At 42.6% G+C, this 23,177-nt stretch overlaps 1 protein-coding gene across 1 annotated transcript in view; it reads left to right on the forward strand.

Annotated features, from left to right (window-relative positions):
• Nucleotides 1–410: 410 nt before the first annotated feature.
• capza1b (capping actin protein of muscle Z-line subunit alpha 1b) overlaps nt 411–23,177 on the forward strand; it is a 40,650-nt gene continuing 17,883 nt past the window's right edge. Inside the window, exon 1 of the mRNA XM_052034571.1 lies at nt 411–506. Within this exon, the coding sequence (XP_051890531.1) occupies nt 471–506 (36 nt within the window). The 5' untranslated portion in view covers nt 411–470. The remainder of the gene's footprint in view (nt 507–23,177) is intronic.

Genomic DNA, 23,177 nt, shown 5'->3' on the forward strand with positions numbered 1-23,177 from the left:
CCCTCCCCGCCATTGAGGACATCTTCAGGAGGCGGTGCCTCAAGAAGGCAGCATCCATCATTAAGGACCCTCACCACCCTGCACATGCCCTCTTCTAATTACTACCATTGGGGAGCCTGAAGACCCAAACTCAACGATTTCAGGAACTTCTTCCCCTCCGCCATCAGATTTCTGAATACCCCATGAATACTACCTTGTTATTCTTTTTCTTTTGCACTATTTATTGATTTTTGTAATTTATAGATCTTGATGTCTTTATGGAAACTAAACAACATATTTCACGTCATATGTCAGTGATAATAAATCTGATGATTCTGATGGTGAGAGACAAGTCTTTCCCGACCCCAGGGAGGGTTGGAGAGCGCAGGAGGTGCCCTGCAGTTACTGCGCCGGCCGGTAGGGCGGCGACAGCGGGCAGGGTGGCCGCTCCCAGCAGGCCTCGCGGCCGCCGGTGAAGGGCTGAATCGAAGATGGCCGATGCGGAAGAGCTGTCCGACAGGGAGAAGGTGAGAATGAACCGCGGGCCGCGCCTTTGGAGCGGCCGGGATCACTGGCGCCTCACCTTATCGGGGGCGCGGGGAAGGAGAGCCCGCGGTCCACTGCCCGCCACTCGGGCGTCGGTCCCCCCGCCGGTGTCCGGGCGCGCTGCTGTCCCGGCCGGTCGGCCGGCCCATCCAGGGCGGGTTGTCCCCGGACCTCCGCAGCCCCAGCTCTGCCCTCCCCAACCCCTGGTGTCACGGGCTCTCCGGGGCCTCCGCCTTAAACTTCAAACCCTTCGCGCAACTTCCTGTTATAAGCAGAACTTCTCTGGCGCTCACCCTCAAGTGATGGACAGGGCACGCTTGTTCCTCACACTCCGTTGTATACTCGTTCACACTCAGTCCAGGGGTAGTCCACCCTCTGCCCGGGGACAGTGCACGCTCGCTCCCCACCCTCTGCCCAGGGACAGTGCACCCTCTACCTGGGGAGGGTACGCACTTGCTCCCCACCCTCTGCCCAGGGACAGTGCATGTTTGTTCTGCACTCACTGCCCAGGTAGGGTGCACGCTTGCCCCCCACCCTCCACCCGGGCAGGGTGCACGCTCGCTGCCCAACCTCCGCCCAGGGAGGGTACACGCTTGCACCCCCCCCCCCTCTGCCCAGGGAGGGTGCACGCTCACTCCCTCTGCCCGGAGAGAATGCCTGCTCATTGCTCACGATAGATTAGGGACCATATGTATTCATTGCTCACACTTAGCCTGGGGACAGTGCACACCCATTGCACACTGAACTCGGACGGTGCACCCTCGTTGTTTGTACTCAGCTTGAAGGCAGCACACACACACACTCATTCCTCACACTCAGATTGACAGTGCACTGCTCACAGTCGGCCTGACAATAGTGAACACTCGTTCCTTAGGCCAGGAATAGTGCACACTTGTTGCTCACGTCCAACCTGGGGATAGTGCACACTCATTGCCTACATTCAGCACAGGAACAGTACGCAGTCATTGTCCATACTTGGACAAGGGATGGTATATTCATTGCTCACATCCCAGGGACAGTGCAAGCTCATTGCTCATGCTAAGACTGGAGACTATATATTTATTGATCAAACTCTGCCCACGGACAGTGCACACTTGTTGCTTCACTAGGCTTGGGGATAGTATGCACTCATTATTCACATTTAGCTCAGAGAAGGTTCACACTTGTTGCTCACACTCAGACAACAGAATATACTTGTTCATCCTCTGCTCAGTGACAGTGAACACTTGTTCCAAGCAGAGAAACGTGCACACTTGCCCTCACTCAGCCAGTGGTCAGTATAAACTTGTTTCTTGCACTAGGCTAGATATAGTGAACACGTGTTGCTCACACTCATTTCAGGTCATTGCATGGTTTTTGCTTAGACTCAGCCTGGTGACATTGCACACTCGTTACTCACCCTCAGCCCATGAACAGTGAACACTCTGCTCACACTCAGTCCAGTGACAGTGCACACACATTGCTCATACTTCGCTAGCTGTCAGTACAAACCTGTTTCTTGCATTCAGGCTGGATATAGTGAACGTGTGTTGCTCATACTCAGTTCAAGACAGTGCATACTCATTGCTCACACTCAATCTGGGGACAGTACACATTTGTTGCTCATCCAGCCTGGAGACAGTGCACACTCATTGTTTACAGTTATCCCCTGGGTCAGTGCACACTCATTGCTCACACTCAGCCTGGCGACAGTGCACACTCATTGCTTGCATTCAGCCTTGGGTTACTGCATGCTTTTTGCTTGTACGCAGCCCGGAGCAGTTCACACACTGCCTGCAAGCAACCCAGGGACAGTGCATATTTGCATGCAGTCAGGCAAGTGCACACTCATTGCATTGCAGGATAGTGCATACACTCAGCTCACATTCACGGTGGAGTTGGCCTGGGGCATTATGATCTTGCTGCTTACACTCAAGACAACATACACTTGTTGCTTACATTCCGGTCAGAGATACTGCGCACGTTGCTCTTTCTCAGTCAGAAGACGGTGCACACTTGTTGCAGTTATGGAGCTAAGGGATAATGCACATGTGTTGTTCACACATAGCCAGGGGCAATGCACTGTTCTTGCAATCTACCTGAGGACAGTGCACTCATATTGATCATACTCTGCCTGAGACAGTATATGGTTGCTGCTTTAACAGCCCAGAACAGTGCATGCTCATTGCTCATATGCATCCAGGGAACAGTGTCCACTCTCTGCTCAGATTCTGTCAAGGAATGTCGTTTACCTGACATTCACACTAAGCCCAAGTGCTCAAACTGGAGAAGGACATTGTGTGTACTCACCAGATATCAAGGCGCATATCTTTCACTCAGAAGTCATTGTGCACTGACTGGCCTCGCGCTGGGAAGAAGCCATGTCCCTTCCACTGAAGGTTTATGCCTGCTCATTCTCTGGAAGAAGGAGCAGTGCACATTTACCCACTCTCTGCATTGTGCGCTCTGTTCACTGATAAAATACTTTTCAAAGATTTCTCTCATTGCAAGGAAGTTCTCAGTCAATGCCTTGGTTTTATTTTCATAAAAATACAAAAACAGGAAATATTCTTGCATTTGTTAGTTTTTATTTCTGTCCTTTAGTTCCTGTGATTCAATTTGTTTCTGTCATTCCCAGCCTTTCCATTTTATAGCTAGCTCGATTGGCATTGTGTGCGAGTTGGTGAGAACTGGTTATCGGGGCTGTGTCTGCCCTGTTCTCTCTCTCTGCCATATGCACTCTTGCTGTATGAACCTGCTTTAAAACTGAACCAGAAGGATTAGTGTGACTTCCTTATGTTCAGGTTAAATTGGGCTTCATTTTAAGCAGTTGTTTTTATTCCTATGTGGGGTATAAACTTTTCTTGATTTATCTTTGTCTTGAATTATTCAAAAATTGTGAAAGTCTGGTGGAGATGCGGAAACTTGGGTGACCAGGCTTCTATCTGGCATTCAGTTGCTGTGATTTAGCTGTGCAAAAAGCGTGTGTGGTTTCGGACATCCAGAGTGCAGAAAATTCTCCCTTCCTCCACCTGCCGTCGCCACCCCCTCCCCCAAAAGGTGCACGCTTTATGATGTATGGTGTAGACATGAATGAGTAAGGAGTATTGGAGAAGTGCGTATAATGTTGAAGATGGCACAAAGACAATTACTTTGATTTTAAATGCTTGCTGTCAATTTTTCCTCAATACTATTTAGCTTTGTGTGTTACAGTTGGCTCACCTCATTTTGGTGACTTCTGCATGAGATAGCAACTGGAGCTCAGAACCTTGCAGGGTGGTGACTAATTCCTTCTTTTCAAATTCTCAAAACATTCTAATGTAACACTTTACTTCCTTGTATTGTAAAATGGAATCGTGACACTGTGAAAGCTACAAACAAAGTAATGTCAGGTAGGGAGTGGTGATAGAGATCCAATTATTTCTGCTTTTGTCGGTGAGCAGCAGAGCTTTGGAACTGATGCATTCTTTTAGAACAAAATTTTAAAACTTAGAAATGAAGATTCCTAGTGGGTGCTCCATCAGTGGGTTCACCGTCCATTTTCTGCAGTAAATAGTTCTTCAATGGTGTGGTTTTGAGTAAACTTCCAAATAAAGTAATTATGGTAGAAACTGTATGGTTATATTATGGCACCACAATTGTACATCCTCTTGTGCAGTGGTTCAATGAGGTGTTATGATCAGTAAATGGTGGAGGGAGCTTTTTACTGTGACGTAGTGAGGAAATTATTGTTAAAAGGATGTGGTTTCATTTGATGAATACCTTTTGTGTGGTTCAGGTCTTTTTATGTATTAAAGAAAGCCTATAATGATGATTAGAAATTGATATTCCAGTACTTTGCTGGCTGGCCTCCAGTTTTCACTCTCTATTTACCTGAGCTTATCTGAAATGCTTTGCCTGTGTCATGCTAAGTCATGTTCACCCATCACTTGTGTTCTTGCTGAACAAATTTGGCTCACATACCTCTGTTTTATAAATTTTATTAGTCTCAATTTAACCTTCTTCCATGGCCTTGCAGCTCCCTATCTTTGTAACCTCCTCCTGCTCCACATTCCTTTGATCCCTGTGCTCCTCCAATTCTGATCTTTTGTGCATTTTTGTGATGCTCCCCTGCGCTTGCTGGCTATATCTTCAAATGTCTGAGACCTAAGCGCTGGAGCTGCCTCCTGAAATTTCTCTGCTTCTCTTTATCTCCCCCCCCCCCCCCCCCCAGATGTTTCTTTAAACTCATCTCCGACTGATTCTTTTATTGGTTTCCCCAGAAACTCCTTTCAAGACTTGTATCAAATTTGTCTAATCATTTTAGGAAAGGGCCTTGGGACATTTTGCTGTCAAATGCACTTTATAAATTCCTTGGATTTAATTGTCCCTTGCCAACCAAGACTTTCTGCTATATAATTAAATCAGAAGAAAAGTTTTGATGCACTCAGCTGTGATTTGATAGGAGATGGATTCCATCAATACACTCCTATCTTACCAATTGTAGAATCATTTATTTTTGTATAACTCGGGCATGTTCTCTCTCTATCTTTCATATTCTTGGTCTCTCTGTCTGTCTCCCCCTTGGTTATTATGTAGTTATTGCATAACTCTTGTTAACACTCCATTCATCCTCTTTTCTGTCACGTACTATTTATTGCGTCCATTCATACTGCCAAATAGTCATATTAAAGCTGGTTACAATACAGCATTGGTTCCAGATGACTATCAGTTCTTCCTAAAATTTTTAAAAAAATTTTATTTACAGCATGGTAACAGGCCTTTCCGGCCCAACGAGTCTGCACCGCCCATTTTAAACCCAAATTAACCTACCCGTACGTCTTTGCAATGTGGGAGGAAACCGGAGCACCCGGAGGAAACCCACGGAGACACGGGGAGAATGTACAAACTCCTTACAGACAGCGACGGGAATTGAACCCTGATCGCTGGCACTGTAACAGCATCGCACTAACCGCTACGCTACTGTGCCGCCCCCAATAGCTTCCAATAATTTCCAAATAAGTATTGAAGAAATGTGTACATTTCATTCCAAAATCTCTCTATCTCTTTGTTCCCATTTAAGATCCTCCTTATAATCCACTTCTTTGACTCTAGTTTCAGTCTCTCTCTCTCTCCCCCCCCCCCCCCCCCCCCTTTCATATTTATGCTTTGGCTCAGGGTAAATCTTTGTACAACAGAAGTGCCTGAGAAAGCTTCTGTATGTTAACATGCTATACAAACTTAAGCTACAAATGCAACAGTTCTGTATGTTGCTTAGACACTAGAAAAAAATAAAGAACATTATCTTGTATTCTAAACTAAAATTTCTTTAAGCTTTTATTATCTCTGACCAATTACTGTTTACCATGTTCAGAAACCAAAGCCATAACAATGCAGATAATGTAAAGGGAATTTATTTCAACCATAACTTTTGTAACTATTTGACCACCCGCTCCTAAGACGTTAAAGTTGCTGCATATATTTCCAGATGCACTAGTTACTGTTACCCAAGTGACAATTACTAATGCATGAGCTTTGACAGCAAGCGTATTTCAGTCTAGCTGTGTTCAGGTACAGAACAGTATCAACCCTGGCCAACCAAGGATTAGGCATAGTCCATGTCATTTGGTTGCTCACCAAGCTATGGTTCACTGAATGGTGACTTTTGCCTCTGAAGAGGACAGCAATGGGTTTATGCTCCACTGAAGAGCATATAATCTAGGTAAGCATTTTCAAACCAGAACTAAGGTAATCCTGTTCCACCATTGGTGGCATCTCTTGGAATGTTGAAGTGATAAAAGGCTCTGCACATATGAAAGAATTTATTTCAATTTATGAATTAACTCTTTCTGTTCTGTGTTTAATTTTCATGGTCTGGTGGTGCTATGTTTTGAGAGGTGATATCTTTATATGGTATGCTGTTGTATGGAGAACTGATTGGAGGTTACAATGTGAGAACTCATAATAGTTTTCATAATCAATTGATTGACATAGCTTAGCCATTCAGTAAAGCTGTTGGAATAAAAAGGTTGTATTCTCTTTATACATTTGGGATCAGATTACTTAATCCAAGTATTGAAAGAACTAAGAATTGGCATCTACTATATATGTGGTGTCTCATAACTTCCAACTAAGTTACCAGTATGCTTTACAGTCAGCAATGTAATGAGGAAATATGGGTCAACACAATGGGTGAGGGAGATGATGATAGATAATTTGGTTTGGTGACGTTGACTGAGGCCCATGCCAGAAAACTTCTCCAGCTCATGGAAACTATTATTAACAATTCCAAAGCCTGAGTTTAACATGTCATTTGAAAGGCAGTACCTAGATCCTATACTGGGACTTGGTCTAAGTTATTTGATCAGTTCTCTGGTGGTTGGACTCACAACTTTGTAGGTTATTTGAGAGTCTTTACCCACTCAGACTAGAATAGGAGTCAAATCTGGCATAGCTCTGAATCTCTTGATTCCTTATGTACAGACATATGGCAGCTTAGATCCTTCTCGGTTGATCTCAATTCCATAAAGCTTAAGACAGGAATTACAGGTTTAATAATCTTCAGCCAAACATCCTTGGGGTAAAAAAGTGATGAGACTGAAAAGGAGCTAGCTTAATGCTTGTTTTCATCACACCTTCTCCCACTGTTCTTCGGGCCACATCTTTGTTGCCCCCTCCCCCCCCCCCCACCCCCACCCAAACGAACACTAGGATGATAAGATGTACTGTGAAATACATGCCCATCATTGTGTTGTTACTTTTGACATCCTGGTTGTTCAGCTGAAAAGTAGAAAAAAATGAACTTTTACAAGAATGAAAGACAGAGATAGGGAAACTTTAAATGAATCCCTGTTACCATATTGTTTTAATTGGAAGATTTTGAGTGATTAAAATGAATATGCACCTCCCCTGTTTGGGTTTAAAGTCTTTGGGGTAGAAAGTTCCAGGTGTAGTAAATAAACCCAGACATTAATATTGCACCATTTTCAGGAAAATTGAGTCCGTTTACCCATCTGCCAATATTTTCAGAGATGAGAATGTTGGGATAAGACAGATTTGCTTATCATTTGCTTATCACAAGACCATTATATGTGTAGAAAGAGGAAATATGAAGGTTATATTGTATTTTGCTGATTTGAAATAATGAAACTGCTTAATTAATGTAATTTTTTAAAAAAAAACATTTGAATTTAAAAGTCTGTACAACATTTAGAAATTTTAAAATATTCTGGCATGCCTGGTGACCACTTAAATGAAATTGATTTTTAAATGTTTAAGACTAGTTTGTACATAAATAGCATTGCCCTCAGAGCATGGAAAATTAAGAGAAGATTTAATAATAGTACTGAAAATCAAGAAGGGGTTTGATAGAATAAGGGGAAGCTGCTTTGACAAAAAACTTGCAGTGCTATGGGGAACTAACAGAGAATGAATTTGACATTTTTCCATATACAAAATGGTACAATGGGCTAAATGGCTATTTTCTGAGTTGGATCATTCTATGATTTTGGTGTGATGGCTGCTAGATGTGTTTTTTTTTAACCGTCAGTTGCTTGTTGTGAATTTGCAGTCAAGTAATGCAGTAAGTCAATTGCACGATTGGACAAGAGGAAGTTGGGTTCTGCTGTGTGCTGTGTTTGTTACCTGAAATGGTAATATTCAAATGCTTCACCAGAGATGGCAGGAAGTTCAAGTGCAGTCAAACACAGTGAAATGTGTTTGAGTGAGCAATGCTCATTTAAAATCTGCTTATCTAGTCACTTAACAAAAAATATAGTTGGATTTTATTAGTCAAGCCTTTTTCAAGTTTTGTTATTCATTATTATTTCATTATACTCTATTCTGCACATTTTTCCATGGATCCATATCTTTGTATCACTCATCTTATTTGCTTGGAGGTCTGCCATAGAAGGCTTATAATTATTTTTCTCTCAGTGCAATTAATATTTGTCAGGCTTTAACCTAGAGCAACTTGAATTTATAGCACTAAGAGGTAATCTTACTTGGTTGAAAGAGTGATAAGGTTGAGAGAACCTGTTTTCTCCAATGAGTGAGTCCAGAATAATGTATCACTTCAGTTTTATAACTTGACTATTGGGGGTGTTTTGAGGAAACTTTTCTTCACAGAAAGTAGTCGAAATCATTAATCCTCTCCAAAATGATTGGGAGAGTTGATGGAATTTTTTTTAAAAAGCTAAGATTAATTGTGTGGGCGTGAGCAGTGTTACTACTTAACCATCACAAACATAGATGTTGTCAGACCTTGCTGCACGTTGCAGTACTTCTGTTCCAATAATCAATAAGTAGTCTCTGCAAAACTGTTAGGTGGGTGGAAAGAGCAGATGCTGATTGTGTGTTGTGCACATTGTGTCTACATTGCTTAAAATACCACTGGTGTGTATCATTATGTTCAAAACAGGATTATAGATCTGCAAAACACCTGGATGTTGTCACATCTTACTGAAACCTGCAACAATTGACAAGTGTCCTTAATTTTCAAAACCATGAGCATGGCTATTTACTGTGGATGCAAGATCCCAAACCTGCTCAAGAGAGGTTAAGCAGTTTGGGTCTGTATTCTTTTTGTAGTTTTGAAGAAAGAGGTCACCTTTCCTGAGGGGGCATGACTGGGCCAATGTCGAGATGATTTCACTACTGGGAAAGTATTGAATGAGGGGGCATATTTACAAGATGAGCTGCTGGTCATTTAAAACAGGAGTGCGTAGAATTTTTTTGCAGAGGGTGGTGAATCTCTGGAATTCTCCACCCCCAAGGGTTGTGGAGACTGGATCAGTGGAAGTATTTAAAATGGAGGTAGATAAATATTTGAAAAATTAGGGAATTGATGGTTAAAGAAAGCTGGCAGAGGGGAGGAATTGAGGCCTGGGGTAGATCAACCATGATCGTGTTGAATGATGGGGCCAAATTAAGGGGTCGAGTGACCTACTCCTGTCCCTACTTTTTTTTATATTATTGTGTAATGTTGAGAAGGTTTTAATGAGCCATGGTGATTATCAAGAAAATTTGTGATTTTTGATTTAGTTTCAGGGCCTTGGCAGATGTGAAAACTCAAACAGGATTGGCAGAAATGCAGCCATAAATTTTGGAATTAACACTGTCTTTGGGTGCTTTGAGAAGGAAAGGAAAATTTATTGTGTATTGATTATTCACAACTTCTATGTAGATGGGTAAGGTTTTTTGAAGGTGTTGGTTAGGGTGTGGAGTCATGCATTTTTTCATTTGGGTAAAGGGAGAGTGCACTGCACCCCAGCCATTAAAAGTACCCAATTCTACTTGAGCATAAAGTGTATTTTGACTGAAATTTGTGTCACTACATTTACAAAAGGATTCCTAGACTTCCCTATTAGTGTCACCCTCTTATTGACTGCGGCAGGGTGTCTGAAGGAATCTGTTCTGTGCGGTGATCTTAAGCAGCTAAATGCTCCTGTTGCTGAAAGCAATGTCACATAACCAATGGTATTAAAAGCAAATTAAATACTAAGAGTTTTTTTAAATACATAAGGAGTAAAAGAGAGACACGGGTTGATATAGGACCAATTGATAACGGCTCAGGAGGTATTGTAATGGACAATAGAGAGATGGCAGAGGAATTGAATGAATATTTTGCATCGGTCTTCACCGAGGAGGACATCAGCAATGTGCCAGTTAGTCAGGAGTCTCACGAAATGGAACTGAGTTCAGTTAAGATTACTAGGGAGAAGGTGCTAGGAAAACTAAATGGGCTAAAATCAGTCTTATCAAAGTCTCCTGGACTGGATGAGGTGCATCCCCGGGTTCTGAAGGAGGTGGCTTTAGAGATAGCGGAGGCATTGGCGATAATTTTCCAGGAATCGATAGATTCTTGCATGGTTCCGGAGGACTGGAGGGTCGCAAATGTAGTTCCGTTGTATAAGAAAGGTGGGAGGCAGCATAAAGGAAATTGCAGACCTATTAGTCTGACATCAGTGGTGGGAAAATTATTGGAATCTATCCTCAAGGATGGGGTTACGGAATACCTAGAGGCGCAAGGCAAGATAGGTCCTAGCTAACATGGTTTTGTGAAGGGAAGATCCTGCCTGACCAACCTATTGGAGTTTTTTGAAGAAATCACAGGTAGGGTGGATAAGGGAGAGGCGGTAGATGCTGTGTATTTAGACTTTCAAAAGGCCTTCGATAAGGTGCCTCACAGGAGACTGATTAATAAGATGAGAGGTCATGGAATTACGGGTAGGATAGCAGAATGGGTGGAGCATTGGCTGGTTGGCAGGAAACAAAGAGTGGAAATAAAAGGATCTCGTTCTGGTTGGTTACCAGTTACTAGTGGTGTGCCGCAGGGGTCGGTGTTGGGACCGCTCCTTTTTACCTTGTACATCAACGATTTGGATAATGGAATAAATGGTTTCGTGGCTAAGTTTGTGGATGACACCAAGATAGGTGGAGGAGTAGGGAGTATTGAGGAGACAGGAAAGTTGCAGAGGGACCTAGACAGTTTAGGAGAATGGGCAAGGAAGTGGCAGATGAGATTCAATGTTGAGAAATGTGCAGTTGTACACTTTGGAAGCAGAAATAAGTGGGCAGATTATTATCTAGAAGGAGAGAAAATTCAAAGTACAGAAGTACAAAGGGACTTGGGGGTACTTGTGCAGGATACCTTAAAGGTTAACCACCAGGTTGGATCGGTGGTAAAGAAAGCGAATGCTATGTTGGCATTCATTTCGAGAGGTATAGTGTATAAAAGTAAGGAAGTGTTGATGAGGCTCTACGGGGCACTAGTGAGGCCTCATTTGGAATATTGTGCGCAGTTTTGGGCCCCACATCTTAGGAATGATGTGCTGACGTTGGAGAGGGTTCAGAGGAGATTTACGAGGATGATTCCAGGAACGAAAGGGCTTACGTATGATGAGCGTTTGTCGGCTCTTGGACTGTACTCACTGGAGTACAGAAGAATGAGAGGGGACCTCAGCAACATTTAAAATGTTGATAGGAAAGGACAGAGTAGATGTGGCTTGGCTGTTTCCCTTGGTGGGTGAGTCCAGGACCAGAGGGCACAATCTTAGAATTAGAGGGTACAGTTTCAAAACAGAGATGAGGAGAAATTTCTTTAGCCAGTGGGTGGTGAATTTGTGGAACTCCTTGCCACGTACGACAGTGGAGGCCAGATCAGTGGGGGCGTTCAAGGACGAGATAGATAGATATCTAAATAGTCAGGGTATCAACGGATATGGGGATAAGGCCGGAAATTGGGATCAGAATAGGTTATTTTTTTTCTCCCCATTCCCCATTTCTTTTTCCCTTTTCCTTGGAGCAGACTCGATGGGCCGAATGGCCTGCTTCTGCTCCCTTGTCTTGTGATCTTGTGAAAGTAGACACAAGCACAAAGATGTTGATAGATTAAGTGAATGGGCAGAACTGTGACAAATGGCTTTTTATTATTAAGTGTGAGGTCATCAATATGTACCTAAAAAGGAAAAATCCTCAAGTGGCATTGGCTGTTGGGGGCAGAGAGAAGGATGATTGGCAGGGATGGGGGTATCACTGAGTGACAGAAATGAGCATGTAAATAGCTGGTAACTGGAGAATGAAGGAGAGCGGGGGTGGGGTGTTGGCACCATGGAGAGGGAGAGTGGGGGTTGGAAAAGGAAAGGATGGGTGAAGGCATGAGGAGGGATTGGGGAAGGGAAAACTGAGAGATAGGAGAGATAGGGGAACAGGGAGCGAGCAGAGGAAAAGGATTGGGGAGTGGGTGTGCATGTGGACTGTGTGCCAACACATGGCTCGAGTATGAATAGGCCTGTGTGTTGGGTCCTTGTGGCAGAACCTGGTCTCTGACATGGACCTCCTTGCTTTTATGCCAAGACCTTAGTCTGTCAAGACTGTGTGGTGACTGGTCCACCTCATTAAAAGAAATCACACACAGATATCTTCTGCTCCTTAAAATGAAGTTTCAGACCTAAAACATCAGCACCCTTTCGAAAAACTCAAACAGCAATAGGCTTGAACATCACTTCACTACAATCGCCCAGAAACTCAGATGCACTGATGTTGATGTGACCACCCTAAGTGAGACGTAATGAGCAAGAGAAGGCCAGCTCAAGGAGCAGAGTGATAAGCATGCTTTTTTTTCTGCAATGGGAAACTGCAGCAAAAAATTAGTGCATATCCCTGACCCTAAAAGACTGAAAAATAATTCTACTCCAACCTTGAACAACTCCCTAACCCCAAGTTCCAACAGAAGACAAGCTGATCCTCTTTTCTGACTTCAAAGCCAAAATTGGAAAACAGATGCTCATCTGGAAAGGTGTGATTGGATTGTAGGACAGCCATGACAGGTATGGATTCTTCATTGCTGCACAAGTCCATCTGTGGCCCAAGCAATGGAGTAGAATTCACCAAGGACAGCAAGGCAGTCAGCAACAGCTGGAAGGAGCACTCTGACAATCTTTTTTTTACCAAGATGCAGCCTTTGATGTATGTCCTTGACTATTTCACAGCATGCCACCTACAACTTTGGCACCACCCCAATCCAGCAAGAGATTGAAAAGCTGTGAAACAACAAGGCCTCTAGAGTAGACCAAAGCCTCATTAAGTACTAAAACATGGTGCAGAATGTCTCTTATGACTTTGTGACCTCATCTCCTTTATTGAGGAAGAAGAAAGCATACCAGGAAAAGTGCTGTATATGTGAAAGAATCTTCAAGAAAGATGTTTGATTGCAGTAATTGTAGAGGAATTTCTTTGTTCTCTGCACTAGAAAAGTCATCACAAGAATCCTCGGCCATCCACGAGTGGCCAAAAGGATCCTCCCAGCATCATAAGCAGAGGTGTCCATCAAGAGGTACAGTGAATGTGATCGTCGCCATGTGACAAATCCAGGTGGAGTGCAGGAAGCAGCATCAATTACTGTATATGGCTGTCTTTGACTCTGTCAACAAAACGAATTGTGGAAGATTCTTCTTAAGTTTGGCTGTCTCTAAAAACCTGTCACCAACCTCCATTACATGGGGAAATAAAACTGACATTAAGAAGTGACATGATCTTCACCAGTGCATCACTGTAGACACAATCCCAGAGCAGAATGGTGCCACTCAAGCCTAGATCATTGCACTGATCCTCATCACCTTCATTGCTGCAGTGCTTCATTTCTAATGAGTTCCACAATGGATTGGAGCTCAGCCAATCCCAAACTGAAAGCATGTTGGAGGCATTGTGTCATTACTCTGTCACCCCAGATGCAATTATCTGGGTTCAACGTTTGAGTGTTAAATAATGAATGTGGCTCCGCAATTACAGCGGATAGTCAAACAAGAGACCAAGTTGAATACAATAAAGTGCTTTTCTTCACTGGGTGAAATCCTTAAGCAATCTTAATTCTTCTGCTCACTTTCAGACTTTGTCAATGTGTTCTGTCAGAAAAACTGCATGATAAATCGTGGGTATGATGGTGGTGGCACAGCAGATAAATTGCCAGATTAGTAATCCCCATGCTCAGTGATGGTAGGGCTCAGCATGTGAATGCTAAAGGAGGGTCTAAAGCATTTGCAAACTTATTCCGCCAGAAGTGCTGAGTTGATGATCCATCCAGGGTTCCTCCTGAAATACCCTACCATTCCAGAACCAAAGTGTCCATCCAACTGGATTCACTCCACATGATATCAAGAAATTACCCAGGTGTGCCCAGTTTACAAAAAGCACGGCCAATTGAATTAGGGCTATTACCGACCAATCTGTCTGCTCTCAATCATTGGCAAAGTGATGGAAGATGTCATTGACAGTCGTATCAAGTGGTTCTTACTCACAAATATCCCAGTTTGGGGTTTGCCAGGACCACTCAGCTTCAGACCTCATCACAGTCTTGGTTGAAACATGGACAAAAGAGCCGAATCCCAAAGGTGAGAGTGGCATCAAAGCAGCATTAGACTGATGTGACATCAAGGTACCCTGATAAAATTGAAGTCAATAGGCATAAAAGGGAAAACACTCCAATGGCTGGTGTCATACGCCACATCAGATGGTTATATTTGTCAGAAGTCAATCATCCCAGCCCCTGGCAAGTAACATTCATGCCACAAAAGTGCCAGGCAATGACCATCTCCATCAAAAGAGAATCTAACACCTACCCTTCTTATTCAATAGTTCCCCCACCATCAATGTCATGGGGAGTCGCCATTGACCAAAAGCTCACCAGCCACATAAATACTGTGGCTCCAAGAGTAGGTTTGGGTTGGGTGTCCTGACACCACAAGGCCTTTCAGTTAATGCTGCAGAATGGAAGTAAGTGCTACAAAGTCCAGTGATTCAGTTGCGGCATTAAGCCGTGTCCCCATCTGCTTTTTGGTTGAACCTAAAGAATAATCCTTATTTTGAAAAAGAGCAAGGCAATTATCCCTGCCGACTTGGGCAATATTTAGCTCTCAACCAAGATTTTATCATGTTGCTGATTGTAACAATTTACTTTGCACAAATTAGCATTTCCTACTGTTCAACTGTTTCTGCACTTCAAAAATAGTGTATTGCCTGTAAAATGCTTTGGGAAGCCAGAGGTCATGAGAGATGCAATGTGAATGAAAAATTTCTTTCCAATCACTTGGCCTCGTACAAGTGAGTGTTTAATTATGGGAATTTGTTCTGGTATCATTGAGTGTTTAATTGTGGGAGTTTGTTCTAGTATCATTGAGCCAACAAGCTCAAACTTTACATTCACTTGTAGTGTGGAAAGGCAGGATCAGGAGCTCAGTGGATACAGTCGTTTGCTAGCAGTTTACAATAAGCCTGTGCAAGTAACTTGCGGAAGAGACCAGTGTGCATATGTTCCGAGGAATCTAACGCCATTTAATGGACTGATTTTGTCATTGTACCTAAACTTATACCCTCGTTCTTTTTATCCCTAGTCTACAACCCCGTGATTAAAATAAAATTCTGCTTTCATACCCTTTACAAATTGGAGTACACAACTTTGGATAAGATCCCCATTCAGATCGAACCTGATCAATATGAAACCTGCCATTTGGGGAAGCAAAAGTGCAGCTGTCAGTGGAAAATGGCAGTGTAACCAAGTTCAGCATTTTAAGTGCCATCAAAGACTTGTGCAAATTCTGGGTGGTGTATTCAGTTATCAACTTACAGAATTCATAATCCTGAAGCGTGGGCTAGTAATGTGGTGAAGGTGAAGTCAAATCCCCACCACTTTGAGAAATTGAATTCAACTTGTGCCACTATTTGATAAACAATAAATGGCGAAAATAAAACTGGCTTCAGTTAAAGTGATTGTGAAGCCTTTCAAGTGCTGTAAATATCTGCCTGTTTCATTAACAATCTTTATCAAATGAAACTGTCAGAGCCTGTACCTGTAACCAGTTTCACATCGAACCGGCTATTAAAGTTGTGGACCGACTCTCTCAGTTGTATTAATCTGCCCTCAGAGGCTGGAGTACTGCCATATTCTGAGTGGAGAACAAATAGTGATTTAAAAAAAAATCCCCTGTAAGTTCAGTTTTCTAAGTTGGAAGTACATTGGTACCTCTCTGACTTGATGAGTTGATCAATTGAATAATTGAGTAATGCAAGTCGAAACTGGGTCAGGTGAATTCACATTCTTTGGTGCCTTTAGTATACCTCTGCATTGTCTGAACCTCAGTTAACCATGAGTTCAAGAAGATTACAGAACCTGTGACTCAGTTTAATAATTTTATAACCAGTGTTACTAAATCTATGCCTCTTCCTGTGATTTCAATATTAAGAGATCCATGACAAACCACAATAATGGTTGCCCTTTGAAAAGTAAACCGCTCTTATGCTTGTTCAGTGAGTTATCATGGTGCAAGGTACAGGAGAAATGGAAGTCTTGTGTAATGTGGTTGCCATGCCCATGTATGTGCCAGGGTTTAACATAATTTTGCATTTAAAAAGTTAAGAAAAATGATCATTTAAGCTTTTAGTTATTAATTTATTGGTGGAAGAGAATTGTTATCACAGTCAGCATGATATGGGTATTCTGAGTAATGCCATCTGAACAGGCGGTGGGAAGTACAAGTGTTTAATTGACAGTGCCACACACTTGACAATGCAGGACTGAGAGAGGGCTTTTTAGTTGTATCATCATCCAAAATAAAAAAAAAAGCAACAGATGCTGGAAAATGAAATATGTGGAAATACTGAGCAGGTCAGGCAACATCTCCAGAGGGGTGCTCTGCCTCTTGAATTTAAATCAATTCAAATTATCAAATCAGCAGAAATTGAAGGGATCAGCATTATTAGACAACTGCCAACAATCTGATCACATCTAAGGTAAAAGCTCAACCAAAATGATGATGTGGTCAATATGTAATAATATTGGGAAATAACTGCAGAATATTTATTTCACATTAAGTGGCAGTGAAGATATCCCCTTTCTCCTCAAACGCTGCCTATTCTCTAGTTTCCTAGCCTTCTGAGTTTTTCTGCAGGCTTGTGGTTCAGTTCTGAATCTTGACACTTAAAACAATTTGGCAATTTTCCAAAGTGACCATCAGCAACCAAACAATATAGTGGATTCTGAATACTGTTGAGTGTGCAACTACATCCTACACACTGCACTGTTAATTTTCATGATTCATCCTGTGAACACCTTTATAAACTAGTCAAAATGAGGGTTGTGATTATTTCAGTTGACTGTGAAAACTACGAACTCCTTGACAAGTTGTCATTATGCTGTAGTTCTGTGTAGCTGAAGCTACCTGATGCTGCACCTGAGTATTTGGTATATTCTATGTTTTAAGTAAAGCTTGCAGGGACCTTCCTAACCTTTTCAAGTGTTGGTGGGAGTGAAGACTGAAATTTTGAAGTGGACAGCACTTAACAATGTGGATATTCTGGATACTGTGGAATTATTAAATGAAGGACAAAAAACTCTTTAAATAGTGCCTTTCTTGACCTTGACATACCAAAATTCTTTACAGCCAAATAAGGCACTCTTGAAGTATGATCGCTGTTTTAATGGAGGAAATCTGATGGTGAATTTGGCTATGGTAAAGTCCCACAAGTAATACAATAATAGCATTTGTTTCTTTTGTGGTAACTTTGAGGCATTTGTGGTTAGTTAGGACATGGGAAGAATATTCCTTTGCTCTTGTTCAAAATTGTGTCACCAGAGCTTTTATATCCACCTGAAAAAACATGGGAGTAGGCCATTCAACCTCTCAAACCTGCTGTGCCATTCAGCAAGATCTACCTCCAGAAACCTAATGAGCTTTTCCCAACAGATTTCCCTCTGTATCCTCTGTTCTACTATCTCCACTATGCATCGGTACTTTCTCTCTCTTTCCCTCTCCCACTCTCGCTCAGTCTCACTTTTCTGAATGTGCCATGGTCCACAATTCTTCCTCCTCCTCTATATCCATTCTTTCAACAAACGATTCGGCGCATTCTTGGCTGATATCAACCAACATTTGTTATATGCAAAGCTTTTCACACCTTTACACCAAATAAAGACGACTTTGTTTCTGAGATTGAAAATCCATGATTATCCCTTCTCCCTATTGATTTTAATGGTTAGAACACCCGAGCACCCACCTGTTGTGCCTGGTTGTCCTCTCTGATTGCTGTACTGAATATGGAAAGGTATAATCAGTTAAGTTTCCCTGTGGACAGTTTGTCCAGGAAATGTACATAAATGAAAAATGATGTCATTGCTGATATAGAGTAAATGGAATAACATGGCTGCTACTAAAAATGACAGTATTACTATTTTGTATTACATGCATTTGCAATTTTACTAATAAAGTAATTCTTCTGAAATATAAATATGATAATTATTTGGCTTCAGTTATTAGTAAAATGTACAGAATAGCCCTATGTGAAAAGGAGGTGATGGATCCTGTCAGGTTGTCGAGGCTATTTGTCAGAATGCCACTTCACTAGAAGATTGAAACAAGCACCAAAACTCTGATTGATGTTGGGAAGGATTTCACCACCACCCCCCCCCCCCCACCCCACCATATCAGATCCCTTGTGCACAGCCAGAGTCTCAATGCTACTGCATCCTGTCTGCAAGGCAGCTGCAGTGGGAAGAGGCAAACCTCCATGCCCTTCTGGAATGTGTGGTTTGCCATGAAGGTCAGGAGAAAGATGCAGTAATCTTTATCAAAGTTCATCCTGACCTTCTGTGTAATACAGGACTCTGTAGATTTTTCCCACACTGAGACAAATATCAGCTGCTGCTGAAAGATCGTCAACTCAGTGAAAGAGGCATTTTGGTCTTCCAGTGTGAGTTGTCTGTTACTGAATGTTAATGAGTGGCACATTCTAGGGTCAGGAGTACACACTGAAGCTTGGTGCAGCTGCCACAGTGGCTCCACAGTCTGATCTCCTCACAACAATGCACACTGAATGAACGTAACCTATGTAAAAATGCCGTAGAACAATACAGCACAGTACAGGGCCTTTGGTCCATGATGTGCCGGCATTTTATCCTGCTCTATGATCTATCTAACCCTTCCCTTCCGTATAGCCCTCCATTTTTCTATCATTCACGTGGCTATCTTGAAGGCCCTGATGTATCTGCCTCCACTACCTCTGCAGGCAGTGCGTTCCATGCACCCACCACTCTCTGTGTAACAAAAAAAACCTTACCTCTGACATCCCCCCCAATACCTTACTCCAATCGCCTTAAAATTATGCCCCCTCGTGTTATACATTATCGCCCTGGGAAAAAGTCTCTGACTATCCACTCGATCTGTGCCTCTTATTGTCTTGTACACCTCTATCAAGTCACCTCTCATCCTCCTCCGCTCCAAAGAGAAAAGCCCTAGCTCACTCAACCGATCCTCATAAGACATGCTCTCCAATCCAGGCAGCATCCTGGTAAATCTCCTCTGCATCCTCTCTAAAGCTTCCACATCCTTTCTATAATGAGGCGACCAGAACTGAACACAATACTCCAAGTGTGTTCTAACCAGAATTTTATAGAGCTGTAACAATACCTCGCGGCTCTTGAACTTAATACCCCAACTAATGAAGGCCAACACACCATACACCTTCTTAACAACCCTATCAACCTGCGTGGTAACCTTGAGGGATCTGTGGATGTGGACCCCAAGATCCCTCTGTTCCTCCACACTGCTGAGGGTCCTGCCATTGACCTTGTATTCTGCCTTCAAATTTGATATTCCAAAGTGTATCACTTCACACTTTTCTGGGTTGAACTCCTGCCAATTCTCAGCCCAACTCTACATCCTATCAATGTCCTCTTGTAACCTACAGCAACTTTCTACATGATCCACAACACCACCAACCTTCGTGTCATCTGCAGACTAACAAAACCACCCTTCCACATCCTCATCCAAGTCATTTATAAAAAATCACAAAGAGCAGGTGTTCCAGAACAGATCCCTGCAAAACACCACTGGTCACCGACCTCCAAGTAGAATACTCTCCATCTACAAGCACCCTCTGTCTTCTATGGCGAGCCAATTCTGAATCCACACAGCCAAGTTTCCCTGGATCCCATGCCACCTGACTTTCTGAATGTCATTTGGTAATGCAAATTATATAACAGTAAAATTGTTGTCATTGCTGATATTCACTGGTATCCCACTTGGTGGAAACCCACAGAGTGTTGATTCATCATTGGGTACTGGAGTCCAAACACTTGCAGGTACATACCTGACTCGCTTTAAAAAAGACATCGGCTCCTGATGCAAGCTGGTGTGCCAGAAGTCCCTGTCCTCTACAGGCATTCCTTCACCAATGCATTTGTGAGCTCATCACTGTGTTGTTCAGTGAGGAATAAACCGCTGAGGCTGCTTGTGAGGGCAGGCTTGGGCGAACAAAGTAGCTGCTCAGCGTTGAGATGCAGGGCTTGGCTGCACCCATTCCTGGGGATTACTGCAGCAGCTCCATGTGTTGGCAGAACACCCAGATCTTGCACTATCTCTCATCACTACGTGTTGGAAAATGCTCTTTTCCCCCTCTGGCTGCAGTGCTCTATCCAGTGATTTCTCTGTGACAAGATCAACAGTGTTCCTGTTTTCATCATATCCAATAGAAACAATGGGATCCAGTGGCCATTGACACATGAAGCATCTGCTGCTGGTCTTCAGCAATGACCTGTGCTTATTATAATGTCCCTCACATCTCAGCACTGAAGTGGCTGCAACACTTGCCCTATCCTGCACCAGCCCTCAGATGCAGCCATTGCACATGGCCTTAGTGGCTCAGTCCACGACGAGCCATGTGGCGGTGAGATCATTCTAACCATTTTATTGCTGCAATGGTGATGGAGGGGTGGCCAAGCCCTCAGCCAGATCCCTGGCTGGGACTGGAGGGCTTGAGTTAAAAGGAGAGACTGGATATGGAGGGAGTGTTTTCCTTGAAGCGAAGGAGACTGAGGATGACCTTATAGAGGTTTATAAAATCATGAGTGACACAGAGAAGATGGGTGGTCACAGATTTTTTTCCCAGGGTAGGGAAGTCTAAGACTGGAGGGCATAAGCTTAAGGTGAGTGGAGAAAGTTCTTTTACACAGAGGATGGTGGGTATATGGGATGAGCTACTAGAGGAAGTGGTAGAGCCGGGTACAATTACAACACTTTGAAGGGACTTGGACAGGTGCATGGATAGGAAAGGTTTAGAGGGATATGGGCCAAATACAAAGTAATGTGACTAGCTCAGGTAGACAGCTTGATTGACAAGGCCAAATTGGGCCGAAGGGCTTCTTCTGTGCTGTATCACTGTGTAAGTGGAATGCTCTGACTTGTGCTATGAATAGTGACATATGTACTGTTTTATATTTGTAAATTTAACAAAATATACTTTGGGGATAAAATTGATATGGTTCCAAATATTGTAAGGCTGTACTTTGTTGGGAATAGATGAAGGCTTTTAGTGAAGGCTAAGTAGTTTAGAGCTTATTAATTGGAAGTGAGAAAAGGGAGGGAACATTGCATTGGGGCCCCTTGCATTCTATTGGGAAAATATATACTTTGGTTTGCAAGATGTCCACATGGAAACAGTGAAGAATCTGTGAATGTCATGGTTATCATCTAATTGCTGAACAACCTGAGCTCTTTCCATTCGCCTTCTGTTCTTTAGGTCACACATTTTCTGCTGAACCTCAGCCTTGAGCTTTCTGCAGAGTTGCTTCTTTTCTGTTGAAGCGTGGTGGAGTTTCCAATACAAGAACACCCTGTGTTTTCAGTTAATTAAATCCTGGATTTCCTGGTCATTCTTATCAAACCAGACCTGATGTTTGCTGGTAGAGTGTCTATAGAGGTGTAAATTATAATGGACTTCGGGGTGATCCAGATACTGTGGCCACTTTGTCAGTCCTCAGTTTAACTTATCTTTGTGGGTCCTTGAAACTTTCAACATTGATTTTGTTGTAGTGGCATTTCTGTTGTCACCATTGTTTTGGGCTAAACTAATGGAGTTAACGGAGCAGATTAGGCAGCCATCAGTCCACAGAGATGTATGCCATTGGTTAGACTTAAAGATCAAAACCATCAGTGGGTCCGAGCCAGCTGTCAGTGACGAACCACCCACAGTTGCCAGTTACCTACATGGCAAGTTAGATCCTTCAATGTTGATTTGCTGCCTAGCTATCTAGATCCAAAATAGTGAGATCAGAAGTGGTCCACCCCTCAAGTCAGCTGATAAACTGACAGTCATCTAAGCCATGCCCCGAGGTTTAGCCAACTGTCAAATCTATTGAGGACACTAAATGTTTAGTGATTATCCCTGGTACTCAAAAACACTGAAAGTTTTAAAGTCATTTTTAAAAAAAACTAAGCATGAACACATTTACACTATTAAACAATTAAGAATTTTTAAGTGAATGAAATTCAGAAAAATGTGAACTAGTTAATTCTATCATTATTCCCCAAAGTTGTTCCTCTCCATTGAAATGACTGGCTTTGTTATTCCTGTGCAAGGTCTAACTGGGAGTTTGTTTAATGGGTAGAGTCATGCTCTGCCACAGGATTCTTCATGGAACAGTACAGTCGACAAACACCAGGGTAGAGCTGCCAGCAAGTCAGCCACTTTTGCATTCACACAGCAGTTCCAACCTTGGTTGCTTTTGCATAGAGAAATGTCAGTAGTCAGCATGGAACTTTTGGAATTTCCTAGCAAGTTCTAGCCCACTATCTGACTGCTTTGTCTATTTAGAATGTTTTCACTTAAAGCATCATATGCCCTTTTAGTTTTGGTAGAAATTATTGCCAGTTAGTTTTTTTCTGACCCTACAGATAGCCATTCATATAATTTCTCCTCTTTGCCATTGTCTAAGTAACTAGTTTATTCCTGGAACTTTTAGTCCTATTTGCTATCTATCACAGTCAACACATTTTCTATCTGATTTTGACTGGAAATGACACACCTGATTCATTATGGAACGCTGTTCTCCAATCACATTTCATCTAATTAAGTGTCGATGTCCTTGTGCCAGTTTTCAGAATGAGATCAGTGAGCTCATCAGATTGTTGATTGGATGGTGAGACTAAATATATACTTGTTAATTTACTAATCAATTGGTCTACAATAGAGTGCATTGGTTGTGAAACTTTGGGTTATTCTGAGGGAATGGAGGATGATGCATAAATGTGTCTGATCAATGTCAGTGACCACAGATTGATCAACTTAGTCATGATTACTAGCCAGGCTCTTGCAGAGATAGAAATCACCTAGTGAGAAGGCAGGTTGGAATTTGGAATTGTACCACA

Source organism: Pristis pectinata, chromosome 20 (genome assembly GCF_009764475.1).
Source record: "Pristis pectinata isolate sPriPec2 chromosome 20, sPriPec2.1.pri, whole genome shotgun sequence".
Lineage (NCBI taxonomy): Eukaryota > Metazoa > Chordata > Chondrichthyes > Rhinopristiformes > Pristidae > Pristis > Pristis pectinata.